This window comes from Talpa europaea (assembly GCF_964194135.1).
Source record: "Talpa europaea genome assembly, chromosome: 6".
Lineage (NCBI taxonomy): Eukaryota > Metazoa > Chordata > Mammalia > Eulipotyphla > Talpidae > Talpa > Talpa europaea.
The window spans coordinates 90,540,888-90,555,918 of record NC_140072.1 but is presented as its reverse complement, the minus strand read 5'-3'; the positions used below and the strand labels follow the sequence as shown (position 1 = coordinate 90,555,918).

General features: G+C 37.7%; 1 protein-coding gene across 1 annotated transcript in view; it reads left to right on the top strand.

Moving 5' to 3' along the window:
- The window catches only part of USPL1 (ubiquitin specific peptidase like 1), a gene marked incomplete at both ends in the record, with an annotated part of 29,511 nt that extends 20,606 nt beyond the window's left edge, over window positions 1-8,905 (top strand). The window contains 2 exons of the mRNA XM_084235803.1: window positions 5,442-5,599; window positions 7,020-8,905. Coding sequence (XP_084091929.1) covers window positions 5,442-5,599; window positions 7,020-8,905 — 2,044 coding nt within the window. The remainder of the gene's footprint in view (window positions 1-5,441; window positions 5,600-7,019) is intronic.
- Window positions 8,906-15,031: the final 6,126 nt, after the last annotated feature.

Below are 15,031 nucleotides of genomic sequence, written 5' to 3'. Positions count from 1 at the left end.
ATATTTACTTTATTTCAAAAGATTGTGCTTGTTCTATCATTATACAGTGTTCGCCTTTTCTAGTAATTGAGGATTGGGGTCCTTACACCAATACCTGAACCCCCTCACTATTGAACTTTTCCCTATCCTTCCAATTTGATTACATTCTTCTGTACTCGTTGTTTAGATTATTGTAAATACACATATATTCCCTTTCCAGCCAAATAGTATGCAGGTTATGTATTATTTCTTCTATAATTTTACTTTTCCTAATAAATCATGCATACTTTGCTTAATGATCCCAGTTTTTAGCTCAGGGTCCTACCTCCATTCTTCAACATCTCTTGCCTAGAAATATTGAGTATTAGGTGTTCAGTGGGACATACACGCTGTAATCAGCATGCCGTAACACTGATGTCTGTCTCTGTAACACTGATGTCATCACTTCATTCTGCAAAATTATTGCTTATTTCGCTTTTTGTCTTCTAAATATTTGTTATTTCATCTTTCCTTTTCTTTGTCCTTTTGGATTACTAACTTTTTTCTCCTTCACTGTCATTTGATTGCATTTGAATGGGAAGGCAAAGTGGGGAAGAAGAGAAAATATCATTAACCAGAAGTTCACAGTCAGTCTTGGCTGATTAGTATGCATGCATTGAGATCTAAGCATTGATGGGACTTCTTTTCATTTTTTAAAAACTTTTCCTTGAAGGTGAGAAGAGCGGCAAGGTGTGAGGTGTCTATCATTTTACAGTTGTCCTTGTATATATAATTTTACTTGCAGTATATACTTTGTTTTTCTTAGCCCCCAGCATTGAAGATAAACTCACACTATTTTGTCTGTTAATTGGTTGTATTATAACGTGTAATTTTTAATTATATAGATACACTGCTTGGAACATCAAAGATACATAGATACATTGTTCTGCTCTGGCAATACCCATTAGGTTAAAAACCTTCAGTAAGAAATGTATTGAGTTTTAGTAGGCCAGTTTTAGTAGGCCAATTTGTACACTTACTGTATTCAAAGTAGATTGAACTAGTATGTCAAATTTGACTTAAATTTTTAACGACAAGGTCTTTGTAAAATCCTTTGTATATTTTTCTTTGAAATGTATAATTTGATTTGTTGGCACCTAATGGAATTTAGACACTTTGTTGTCTATAGTTTTTAAGGATAACTTAAAAGTAGGTCCATTAGGATATCATGAATAATTCAATCGCATGGCATTCTTAAAAACTAATAGTGTTGTAAATTCCCCAAACATCTCACCTCAAGTAATCCACATTTCTGATATGCCCTATTAGAAAAAGAGTCCATTGATAAATCAGATGAATGATAACTTTGTGGTTCCAATATGCTTCTTTTTGTTAAGTTGTTAAGGAATTATATTCAGAGAATGGTGACATGGAGAACCAAGAAGTTAGAACCTGATTTAATTTTACTTCATAAACACTTGAAATAAAGCTCTTATTACTGCCAAGATCTCCTTTAGGAGTCCTGTCAGATACTATGTTAGATTGTCATTTGAATAAGTTATTTATTTAAACTTTAATTTTAACAGTAATTTTCCTTTTTACACAACTATGTGTAAAGGATAGTGAAGTGGTAGGAAGAAAAATAAGACAGTTTTGCTTTGTGCTAATAAAGCTTATTGATTGATGTGTCTCATATAATTTTGAGGCTCTTCTTTAAGTAGGCAAACACCTTTTCCTATGAAATTTTGCATGGAATACCATTATATAAAGTAGTTAAAATTATGTTTCTTAATTTAAATCATCTTTGTTGGCAGAAAATCCTTTAACATTTATTAAGTCTTTGAACTCTCTCTGAAGAATGTAGTTTATAAACCCTAACAGTTGAATTTTTCTAAAGATGTACTTTCTTTTTACAATTGATATGAACCAGTTCTAATTATTTGAATTACACCTGATTCTATTCCTATTTTTCATTTATTGTCATAGTCTGAAATAGTTCAAATATGACGGAATATGTTTAAAGTGTATTGAGATTGGGCCTCTCTGGTGGTGCAGGGGTCAAACCTCAGCAGTACCAAGCTTATTGCCAGCCACTGCAGCATGAGATTGATATCCGGCCAGGGAGCTACCCACATGGCACAGCAGACCTCTCCTGTCTTGCCTGCTGCTCCCCTCAGCAGTGTATTTCCCTAGATCTGGCTGTTCTCCCCACTCTGTACCTGGTGAATCCTCTCATCCCCCACACCTCAGGCCTGCACCCCAGTTCTTGTATGCATAAATCAATAAAATAAATCTTAAAAATATAAAAAGTGTATTGAGATTTAAAAATTACATTTGCAGATTATTTTCTCCCTAAAACCTATATTAATACACTTTCAGAAATACATATATGCACATGGTTACATTTTCACTTTTGAAAATATTAATTACTGCATTATTTGAGATAACAATAAAAAACTTAAGGCCATTAGCACAAGACTGTGCTGCTCTTCATGGGATAGAAGTGAGAGTGTTTGCCTGCTATATTTTGGGTAGCAGAGGTTAGCACAGTTCCCTTGTGCTTGCTTTCTCTTTCCTGTTTTATTTTATCTTTCCTAAGGGTAGATCCTTACAATAGTAGTTCAGTCCTATGTTAAGGTGATAAATGCAAATTGATTTTAGCTTGAATCTGTTGTGACTTTTGGTTCCAATTCTGTTAACTTACATACCATCCAGTTTTCTTATGGTTGAGGCAAGTCTATCTTCCTTTCCTCAGCTCAGAGCATCATCTTCGAGTAACACTTCAAGTAACATTACAGGGCAGGAAGAAGCCCGAGAACAAAATCTATTGCTAAAGTAGGAATAAAGTTCTATCCTCACCTGAAAGGTTGGAAATGAGACAAGCTGAAATTAGGGGTAGGAGAATACTGTGACTACTGGGGACACTGGAATCTCAGGGACCCTAAAAGAAATGCTCCCTGTTTAATAGTCCATGTGTAAATTCACACAAAGAAGGCAGGAACACTAGTGAGAGTGCATAGTATAGGGATCAATAAGAAGATGTTTTAATAACTAGCTTCAGAAGATAATATTGGAAAGGTATTGTATGATGTCATGAGAATTATTAAAGAGCACTAATTCCAAAAGCCTGTATATCCAGTGATTCAAAGATTCTTTTTTTTTTTATAGAGGCATGTTTTATTTATTTATTTGTTTGTTTTGTTTATACATGCACTGGGTACAGTCAGAAGCGCGGGAGGGTGAGAGAATTCACCAGAGCCAGAGCGGGGAGCAGAGCAGGCAGAAGGACCAAAGCACACTGCTGAGGGGAGCAGCGGGCGGCAGGAGAGGTCTATGTGCCATGTGGGACCCTCCTCCAGTGGCCAGGAAACAGCCGGGGATCGAACCGGTGCCACAGAGGCCGCGGGCAGCTTTGCAACCCAGCGCTCAACCGCTGCACCACCGGGGAGGCCCCAAAGATTCTTTTTTTTTTTTTTTTGAGACTTTTTTTTTTTTAAATAATAAATTTTATTTTTATATTCCCCATACAATTGCAATCCCCCCATTTTGACCCCAATCCCTCCCCTCCCACCTCCCACCCCCCAAAAAGTGTCTCTGGCTCATAGTTTTTTGTTGATTTTGATTTTCACTTTCTTATAGTTATTCATTTTCCTGGTCCCTTATTTAAGTTTTCTAGATCCCTGCTATGAGTGAGACCATCCGGTATTTTTGTTTTTCTTTCTGGCTTATTTCGCTGAGCATGATCCCTTCCAAGGCCATCCATGTTGCTGCAAATTGCATGTGTTTATCTTTTTTGAATGCTGAGTAATGTTCCATGGTGTATATGTACCACATCTTCTTGATCCAGTCATCTATTTTTGGGCATTTGGCAAAGATTCTTTCTTAATATTTAATGTACAGTAATCCTCACTTAAGTCATTGCTATGTTCTTAGAAACTGACTTTAAGTGAAGTAACATACAATGAAACCAGTTTTACCATAGGCTGACTGATACAAACAAGAGTTGATTTCCTGTGACATATTTCTGGTCACAAAAACATCACCAAACTTCTTAATAAAGACCAAGAATGCTTCTAATATGAAATATTAATTTGTATTCATACATTTATTCATTCATTTTTCTACCCACTCATTCCAGTTCAGGGTCTCAGGTAGCCAGAGCCTGCCTGGCAGCTCAGGGCACAAGGTGGGTCCTAACCCTGGACAGAATGTCCTTCCATTGCAGGGTATACCCACACCCACACTCCCTCAGACTGGGGACAATTTAGACATGCCAGTGAACTTAACGTGCACATCCTTGGGGCTTGAAAGGAAACCAGAGTATCCAGAGAAGACCCACAAAGACTTAAGGAAAATGTGCAGACTTCAAAATGCTGCATGGACAGTGCCCCTGACTGGGAATTGATTATCATTTTTTTCCTAATCAATGTTATATAACAGTGTTATTCAAGGACCTTCTATATGGGAAACAGGAATACATTTGAAAATTGATGGCATGATATAGGTTAATTGGTGATATTCTTTCATAGTATACCTTTTACAATCAATGACAAATCAGGGAAATAGGTATGATTTTTATAAAGTAAGAGTTTAGCATTATGGACAGTTTGTAGGAATTTTTATTTATAGGAACTTAAATTTTGAAGACTTCTCTAGCAGAATGATGAAGAAGGGATACTTTATAAGTTAAAGAACCCAGTCTAAAGAATCTGCATTTTGAACATTGATTCAAGTTTATTTTAACTGCATAAATTTTGATAGGCTACGTTAAGTTTTGCAACTGTTTAAATATTGTAGAAAGAGATAATCAATATTTTTCTTAAATCCTGAAAGCTGTTAATTTTTAGTTATTAAAAGCGGGTTTGTTACTGTAATGATAAAATGTATCTTTGAAATTAAGGATATCTTGGCCAATCAGTATGTTATATTCTCATCTCAATTTAAGACTTCCCTAAGCAGAAACTTTAGCTCCTCACTACTTCTTGAGATAACTGAGAGAAATAGACCAAATTAATAGAATTTGTGTTTTAAAAAAAAAATTTTATGTGTATTTCTTAACTTTGTTACTTTGTTTTACATTATTACCTACCCTACCTAACAAAAGCAGTCAATTTGGGCACTTGACACCAAAGAAAATTCTAGAAGGTCTGGATTTCTTCCTTTGATTCTGCAAAATAGTCACCGAGAAATCTTCTTTAAGCCAAAGCAGCATTGCAGCTTATAGAACAATTTTTTTTAATGATCTGTGTCAGAGCCTTATAGCATGATAGCTTCCAACTGTCGATGTACCCTTTTGCTAAGGGTTTACTGTTACATACTTCTTAGTATTTCTAATTAATGTGCACATCTGGCGGTTCTCAAGAAAAATTAGTGCAGTTAGCCATCAAAGTATTATGTGTGACTTACTTGCTTCAGACCATCTTTTGTATAACCAGACACATGGCATTAAATTTGTTTGACTTCTTGCCTTTCTCTCCCCACAGAGTATCTTCCATATTCATGTTGCACTTTGTAGAAGGCTTACCACATAATGACTTGCAGTGCTATTCATTTTGTTTTGAAGACTGCCATTATCAGATAACTTCTGTAATTCAGTATCAAACAAATAATCATTTTATAACATGGATTTTAGATGCTGGTGGTAAGTGTTTAAATGTTTTTCTTTTATGATAATAAGTATAGAGACTAAAAGTTTAGGTTTTTTTCTCTTTTGGAAGATTAACTTAACCCTAACAAGGGGTCACTATGACATTTTCTGTTTTCTGTTGTTTACATTTTTTTTTTAAATTTGGTATTTTCCTCTTGGAGGTGATTTGGAAGGATACACAATGTGTCATAAAAGCCCTTTACAAACTGAAACTCATGTTATTTGAGTTTAAATGTAATTATTACCTTTAAGTTTTACCCTGCCTCAGAATTTTTTGGGAAATGGTTCTCAGTAACATAAAAACTAAAAGACCAACTTGTTTTAGTTTTCTGTTGCATCCCATAAAATGAAAAGTCGTCTTCAGGTAGAGCATGGTTTCTAACCCTGACAGCATATAAAAATCATAGGTTAGCATATAAAAATTTCCTGGTTCTATCCAGACCAATGCATCAGTTTCTGGGGTTTAAGATTTCAATCGGATGCATGAACCACTGACATAGGCAAACAAAAACATCTCAAAAGTTTTAATGGGTATAGAAAGTAGTGGGTTCAGGTAGTCTTTATAAAGGTATACCCAGGGACCTCCCTGGTGGCACAAGGGGTTAAGACTCAACCTATGAAGCTCTCTGCAGCCACTGCAGCACAAGTTCCATCCCCGGCCAGGGAGCTGACCCACATGGTGCAGCAGACTTCTCCTGACTCGCCCATTGCTTCCCCTCAGCAGTGTATTTCAGTCAATCTGCCTGTTCTGTTCCCCGCTCTGTCTCTGGTGAATCCTCTCACCCCCCACAACTCTGGCCTATAGCGCAGTTCTTGTATGCGTAAATAAATAAATCTTTAAAAAAAAAAATGTGTGTCCACATAAACTACATAGTGAATGGTTTTGTTTTGAGGTTTTTTGTTTTTGGTTTTTTTGTGAGGGTGTACAGGCAGGGAGTAACCTTTTACTTTGTTATCCATCATCTTATTCCTACTTGAGAAATGAGAAAAGAGAAGTTCAGAAATAAAATAATCTAAACAAATTTTAGTACTTGTGATAACAGGCTTTATTTATCTTGAACATTCATATATATTCAATAACATTCTGTTTTGGGGGTGTTGGATAATTTAGGTAATACTTTGTTTTAAGAACCAAAAGTTAAATATACTTCTATCTTGATTTTTGTGGGTATTTTAGGAAGGAGTATTAAACTACCTATTTTTCAAGTTTCTTGATGCTTATTCCATAACTTTATGTTACAAATAAGAACTTTAACATTTGGTAGAGAAAAATGGTAACATAAGAAGAAGACCATGCTTTCATTTTCCTTTGGTGGATATTCAGTGATACAGCAGTTCAAAAGGCCACAAGAAATTTAACACAGAGTCGTGGTTTTTGAATGTCTAACTTCATACCTTCTTCCCCATCACTCAGGAGGTTGGCTGGAATGTGATGACTTAAAAGGTCCATGTTCAGAAAGGCGTGAGAAATTTGAAGTTCCTGCCTCAGAGATACATATTGTTATTTGGGAAAGAAAAATACCCGAAAAGGCAGATGAAGCTGCTTCAAACCTTCCGCTTAAAAAGACTAATGATCAGCATACTTTCGGTGGTGAAAAACAAGTATCTCCAGCATTGTGTTCTGCGCCAGATGCTGCCTCAGCTGAAATGTCCTCAGGAACTCACCCCACAAATACCTCAGTTGCTCCTAATACTCTTTCACAGGATGAAACTGTAGCTCATGGAGATCATTTACTTTCAGGTCCAAAAGATTTGGTTGATAGTAATGATATTTTGCCTTTTACATTTGATGAATTACTGGTTACTGCTGATGATCTCCCATTAGAAAACAAATGCATGGCAGAAAAGGCAGAAGTTGTCAAAACAACAAATGCTTTGTGTTCACAGGAGTCCCTGATGGCTTCTTCAGTGTCAGCTACATCTAAGGAAGAACTTACCCAAGACCAATTTGTGGATTTAACTTTTCCATCTCAAGTTGTAAATACAAACATGCAACCAATACAACAACTGAATACAGAAGATACTGTCATTGCTAAACCTGTAAATAATAGTCATGCTACTGATCCTATACAGTTAATAAAGCCAGTAGAAATTGAGGGTATAGTTGCCCTAGGGAAGGACACTTCATCAAAAACTGAAAAATTAAAACCAGAACAACGTGTAACATCACTGATGCCAAATTTGAAGAAAAAAGAAATGGCAGCATCTTATCAAACCCTAACGAGTAAGTCTTTGCAGAATCCATCTCTGAAAGAAACTCCGAAGAAACCATTTGTGGGAAGTTGGGTCAAAGGCTTATTGAGCAAGGGTGCTTCTTTTATGCCATCTTGTGTTTCAGCTCATAATCGAAATACTATAACTGATTTGCAGCCTTCAATTAAGGGAGCAAGTAATTTTGGTGGTTTTAAAACTAAAGGTGTAAACCAAAAGGCTAACCGGGCACCCAGGAAAGCTCATGGGTGTGCAGGTAAACCTTCAGCTAGAAACCCTGTACCAAGTCATTCATCAGCTAGCACAGCCTCTAACCTATGTGCTCCTGATAATGTTGATTCAGAAGTTTTGGAGAAATGTGAAAACACCTCCTATGGAGTTCACCTCAACCAGAGTTATCATGGAAATGAAAATGGTGTCTCTTCAGCAAACCATGGAGACTCATTTGAGGATCAGATTCATAAACTTCGTCTAAAACTTCTTAGAAAACTTAAGGCAAAAAAGAAGAAATTAGCTGCTCTTATGTCTTCCTCACAAAATGAAACACTTCCAAGTGAAAATTCAGAACATGTGTCCCATTGTGATTCTCCAAATGATTGTCAAGCAATAGAAGACTTATTAAAAGAACTACAGTATCAAATTGATATTGCTGATAATAAATCTGGATATAGTACAGTTCCTGGTGTTTCCCCATATAATACTCAAACTCATGAAGAAATTCTAGCAGAATTACTCTCTCCTACAACTGTTGTTTCAACTGAACTCTCAGAAAATGGGGAGAATGACTTTAGGTATTTAGAAATGGGAGATAACCAGGTTCCAGCATCAGTTCCTAGTGAATTAACCAATATTCCCCAAAATGCACATCTGAAACAGGACCATAACTATTATAGCCCCACCAAGAAAAATCAATGTGAAGCTCAACCAGATTCATTAGTAAATAATGCCTGTGTTAGAACATTGAGTTTGGAGAGTTCAATGAAGACTGATATTTTTGATGACTTTTTTTCTACGTCAACGTTTAATTCTTTAGCAAATGACACCTTAGAATTACCTCATTTTGATGAATATCTGTTTGAGAGTTGTTGAATGCTTGTTAACTCAGTGTAATATTTATTATTGCTTCTGGAAAATGTTACTATGTAAGTAGTTTGTAAACTGGCCTTGTCATGAATAAAATATAAGCTGCTGAAGGTTTTACATAAAGCATGTATAATCTGTTTTATAAATTTAAATGATCTAGAATTTGTTCTTGTTGGTTTCTTTTGTACAAGTAAGCCTGTGAGGATTTCAAAACGTTAAAGGTGAAAAGCAGTTTGTACAATCGGGTGCATTAAATTTCTACATTTTAAGTTTTGGTTATGTTGGTTTAGGAAAAACACTAGTTGCTACAAACTCTAATGGTTCTGTGGTCTTACAAAAGAGTGTAAGCCTGCTGCTCCTCGCGCCAGTAGAAAGCTGCAGCATGTCAGCTTCCCTTATACACGCACCTCCTTTTTCTCTACTTATACAGCAGGAAATCTTGTTGCGGAAACTTGAATGTTAAATCATCAATAAATGATTAAATGAACTATAACAGGAAAAAGTAAGATTTTTATTGTTGATGTGCAAAAGGATTGTTATAAATATCTTTTCCTAACACATTTATTTCTGTAAACAAAGTGTGACGTTGTCCAACAATTATGTCTTCAGAGATCATAACTAGTGCTTATAAGACTTGTATGTTCAGTTCTCTTGTATCTAAACTTCTGATTCACTCCTATGAGCAAGATAATTTTATCACATTAAAAACATAAAATGGGGCTAGTAAGTTGTAGAGCTGGGATTGAGCTGAGCAGTTAGAAGTGCTAAATTTACCAATATGTGTTTCACTCTCAAACTTCATTTAAAGTTAGGATGCTCAAACAGCACCACTGCTGCAGCGATTTAGTTGTAGTAGTATTTACTAAGGCTTAAGTGTTGCTGTCTTGGGGTAAAATATTGTGCCAGGGACTCTAATTCATAATCTGTCAAATTTACTCCCAATACTCCCTCTTTGCTGGTTATAAAAGTGATGCACATTTATTATAAGGAAAAAACTGGGGAAATAAAAACAGGAATGTTTGGGATCACCCATTGTGATACTATATGGTAATAACTGCTATAAACATTTTCATATTTTATAAATATAGACTAACAAATAAAAATGAGATCCTATTGTACCTGTTTGTGTGGGCATTTTTGTCTTAAAATTTGGACAACTGTTGGTAAGTAAGCACATATATATGGTTGGATAGTAATTGCATACATGTGTGGGTTACTATTGAGTCACCTATCTTAGATTTTGAAGTGATTGTACTGTTTTGTTATTGTTCATTGTGCTACAGCTATTGATAAATTTTTGCACAGATCCAGTTTTTATTTTCTGAAAGTGGAACTTCTGGGTCAAAGGATATGCACCTTAAAGTTTTAAATGACTGCTTGTCTTCCTTAAACTCTCATCAACATAAGTAGTAGCGGGGGTGTTGGTGGTAGATTCAGTGTATAAGAGGAAGAGGGTATGACCTTACAGAATAGGAAGTGTTTATCCATTTTAATATTAGGAAAAACAAAATATATGAGTACAGATGTTAGGAGAGTTGATTAGAGAATGAGAAAAGTCTCATGATTATTTTCTCAGGGAAATGGTAAAACTAACCACTGAGGGTGTGAGAAGAGAAAGACTTGAAGCTGGAGGAGAGGTTTGAACAATCAGTCTCAAAGTAATTGAATAGGGACATGTTAGAGTTAATTAGAGAATGAGAAAAGTCTCATGATTATTTTCTCAGGGAAATGGTAAAACTAACAACTGAGGGTGTGAGAAGAGAAAAGACTTGAGGCTGGAGGAGAGGTTTGAACAATCAGTCTCAAAGTAATTGAATAGGAGCATGCAATAGGCTTGCAAGGCAGTGCTGAATTCATTGTAGGTTTATGGTCATTAACTGAGACCAGCAAGATGTTTTTTTCTTGGTCTCCAGTTATGCTTGATGTTCAGGTATGGGAGTCAGCCAATGTTAGAGGTGTCAGGCAAATCAGAGAGAGGAGAAAGGAATTAAGGTTTTATGACTATAGTGATGTATAGAGAGCCAAGAAGGAACATGGACAGGTGATGACCTTTTAAAAACTGGTAGCAGAGTTCAGTGCATTGGAGGTGGGTTCAAGGAATGCCAGACTGGAACTAGTGGCAGAAGTAAGCTGTTTTAAAAGTGGGAAGTTGAGGGGCTTCCTGGTGGCCTAGGGCTTAAGTCTCAGCACTACCACTTCTGCTTGAGGTCAGTCTGGCCAGGGAGCTAACCCACATGGCGCAGCAGACCTCTCCCATATCGCCCACTGTCCCCTTAGCAGTGTATTTCGGTTAATCCACCTGTTCTGTTCCTACTGAGTCTCTGGTGAATACTCTCACCTCTCACACCTCTGGTCTACACCCCAGTTCTTCTATGCAAAAATAAATAAAATTTAAAACAAAATAAAAGTGGCGCGCATGAAATTAAGCTTTGGGAGAGTACAGTTATTGGTGATGACAAGGTCTTCAGTATGACATGAAAAGTGCATGAGTGTGGTTGGGTGCCAAGTACATGAAAAGTAAGGAGGGAAGGGAAGTGAGGAAATGAGGGGGTCAGTATGGTATGTGAATATCTTTCTGGAAGGCAAAGTCATCTAAGTGGCAGCAAGAGGCCTGGAAGTAAATAGTAAGCCAGGAGCTAAAATCCTCATGGAAGAGCAGGATACCTTGAAAATGGCAGCTAACAGCACAAGGAGTGGTATGAGCAGTTCAATCATTTTGTGTGTTGAAAGCACCAGAGGGTTTGTTATAAGGAAGATGAAACAGTGGTTGAAGTGACACCAAAGATCCAGGAAGAGAAAACAGCCACCATTTGATTGGAGCTGGAGGGGAAGTTGTTTCTTTAGGGGACATTCAGATTTCATTTTGCACAAGGGCAGGGAAGAGACTACAAAATTTGAGGACAGGGAAAGGCCTGTCGATCACAGACCACATGATTAAGAGGGCACTTGGATAGGAGTGGGAGATGGGAGAAGTCAGACCTAGAGTTTAATGTCCTTGGAGGCTCAGAGTTCATAAGGTGACAGACAACAGGTTATGATGGGATCTCTTTGGGATAGGCATTGGGAAGATGAGTTGTAATTTTAGCACCCCTCTTGGGATTGGCTTCTTGGGCATTTTGAAACTCCGTATTTTCTGAATATGGAGTTTGGGAGCAAGGTAGCTGAAGGAGGAGCATGAGGAACTCTTTGGGCTGCCTTTAGTCCTGTGCTGGTTGAATTGGAGTCATAATATGTCTATCCTTTAAATATAAGGGTATTAAACTTTGTCATGAGTCACTTTTGATTTTCAATTGACCATAATTTTTAATGGTTTCCCAAAAATTACATATTATTTTACAGTTTTTCCTTTTGGTACTAAATTTTATTTTATTTTTATTTTTTATTTTTTGGTGGGACGCTCGCCGGCGGCTGGGGAATGAACTGGCGCTGCAGAGGCTGCGGGCAGCGCTCAACCGCTGCGCCACCAGGGGAGGCCCTTGGTACTGTATTTTAGTAAGTCATTTTCATTTCCCCCCAAATATATATTTACATATATCTTGTATATGTATGAAAGAAATGATTTTTTTCCTCCCCCCTCTTTTTTTTTTGGTTATGACAAAAAAAAAAGTTCAATTCTTTAGGAATGTATTTTTATGTATTGCACTGAGGTTTCTTTAGCCCCCGAATAGTAAATTTTTCACTAATACTATTTATCAAATTTGCTGGAATACCATTTATTGAATAATCTCACAGTTCTTTGACCATTCAGAATATACCATTTATGTGTCTTTCATGTTAAATTTATTAGCAAATGTCCAATACCTTTAATATGTTGAGATTATAGGGGGGCAAATTTAGTGATCATTTATAGAATGTCAGTTAAAAGGTGCAATACCAATTTTCCATAAGAAAGAGAGACTGAGAGGAAAGTTACTTGTTTTTTCCTTCCAGTTAGCATTATCACAAGAGTACACTCTGCAAGCAGAAGAAGTATGAAAAGTGCAAAACACATTTTTTTTTTCTTTTGCTGGGAACAAAAACAACACAGAACTTGCTGGCTTCTCCCAATTTAGAGTCTGGGGAACAGAAGACATTCTCAGTATGTGTTATAGCAAGGGAGGAAGAGGATGAGTGTGGAATCAATCTGGTGAGAAAAAGCATCCCAAAGAAGCGAGTGTCATTAACAAATGTCTTCATTCTTGACAGTTTCCAGAGGTGATTCCTTTTCTGGGCAACCCTGACACAGGTAATGTGCTACCCCCGTCGCTTGGCAGATGTTGCCTGCTCAGTGAGTTTATGTAAGGCTTTTTCTGGCCCTCTTTGTTTTCACTGCCAGGAGCTCTGTATCTGCCTCCCCTTAGGCAGCCACAGAGGAGGCTGAAAGGCTCATGGGGATGCTTCTAAGTAAAGCAGATCCATGAAATAAAAGGTGTTTATTCTATAAGGTAGCAGAAGAGCTAAAGTGGCAATAAATGTGGTACCAGAGAATATTAAAATAATCAGGAGAGTAAATATAACTACAGAAGCAAGCGGTCATCAGGAGACAAGGAGTTCCTGTGCAACACTTCAAGAAATCTCAAATGAAAATGCATTTGTGGGGCCTCCCTTGTGGTGCAGGCAGTTGAGCGCAGCGCTGTGAAGCTGTCTGCAGCCTCTACAGTGCCGGTTCGATCCCCGCCAGCCGCGGAGATACCCACATGGCACGACTGACCTCTTCTGTCTTGCCTGCTGCTTCTCTCAGCAGTGTATGTCAGTCTGCCTGTTCTGCTCCCCGCTCTGTCTCTGGTATTCACCTCTCACCCTCCCGTTCTGCACATCTGGCCTGTACCCCGGTTCTTGTATAAATAAATAAAATTAAAAAAAATGTTTCCCCAAATCTCCCAAAAGAATAAAAAAAAAAAAGCATTTGTTTAGTTATTGCGGGGACTTAATTGCTTCATCCTTGTCAGGCTTCTCTTTATTAGGCTTTCCCACTGGGTTTGGAGGCAGGGCTTACCTAATTATGCTGATAAGGTTCACATGTCTCCATAACTCACCTGAGTAATGCTCCAGTCCCTGCCCTAAGGCAGCACAAACCAACCCTATGCAGCAGGGTTGTAAAATATTTGCAGTTGTAAACTGCTGTCCCGGGGCCATAGAATTTGTGGTTATGTAAAGAATCCTTGTGTTTGGTAGTTAATAGAGAAATCCTCATTTAGGACTTCAGTTCCTTATCGGGTCCTATCCATTGCAGATTTTTACTATGTAGTATAGTGAATTTGAATTATCAGGCTAGCCTAAACTCTAGTACAAGTGACTATATTGATATTTATTCAATTAAGTATGAATAAATTGTCATACTCACGCAGACATATCTACTCAGTTTACTACTCAGTTTACTTAGCTGAGAATCTCATTTTAAGGTGTGGATTTTAGGGCCTCCCTGGTGGCCTAGGGGTCAAGTCTTAATGCTATCACCACTGTAGCGATCCACAGCCAGGACACTAACCCTCATGGCACAGCAGACCTCTCCTCTCTGCCTGCTGCTCCCCTCAGCAGTGTATTTCAGTAAGTCTGCTCTGCTCCCCACTCTGTCTCTGGTGACTCTGGTGAATTCTCTCACCCCCTGCATCTCTGGCTTACACCTCAACTCTTCTACGCGTAAATAAGTAAAAATCTTAAAAAAAAATCAAAAATAAAAATAAAGTGAGGATTTGATTTACTTGTCTTGGAATAACTAGTTTGAGTCATCTTTGACAGAAAATACTTTTTGTTGTTTTGTTTTTTCTTAAAAAAAAAAAAAAAGTGGGCCTCCCTGGTGGCGCAGCAGTTGAGCGTGGGCTGCAAAGCTGCCCGCAGCCTCTGCAGTGCTGGTTCGATCCCTGCTGGAGGGCAAGGTTCCCACATGGTGCGCAGACCTCTCCTGTCGCATCCGCTGCTCCCCTCAGCAGTGTATTTCACCAGTCTGCCTGTTCTGTTCCCTGCTCTGTCTCTGTTGAATCCTCTCACCCTACCCTCCTGTGCTTCTGACTGTACCCAATGCTTGTATAAATAAATAAATAAATATTTTAAAAAAAGTAATGAAAAGACTGACTTCCTACAAGGGGGTGTAGATGGGACCCACAGAGTGACCCTGAAAGGGTCAGTACATCATAGCCCTTCTCATTCAGTCCT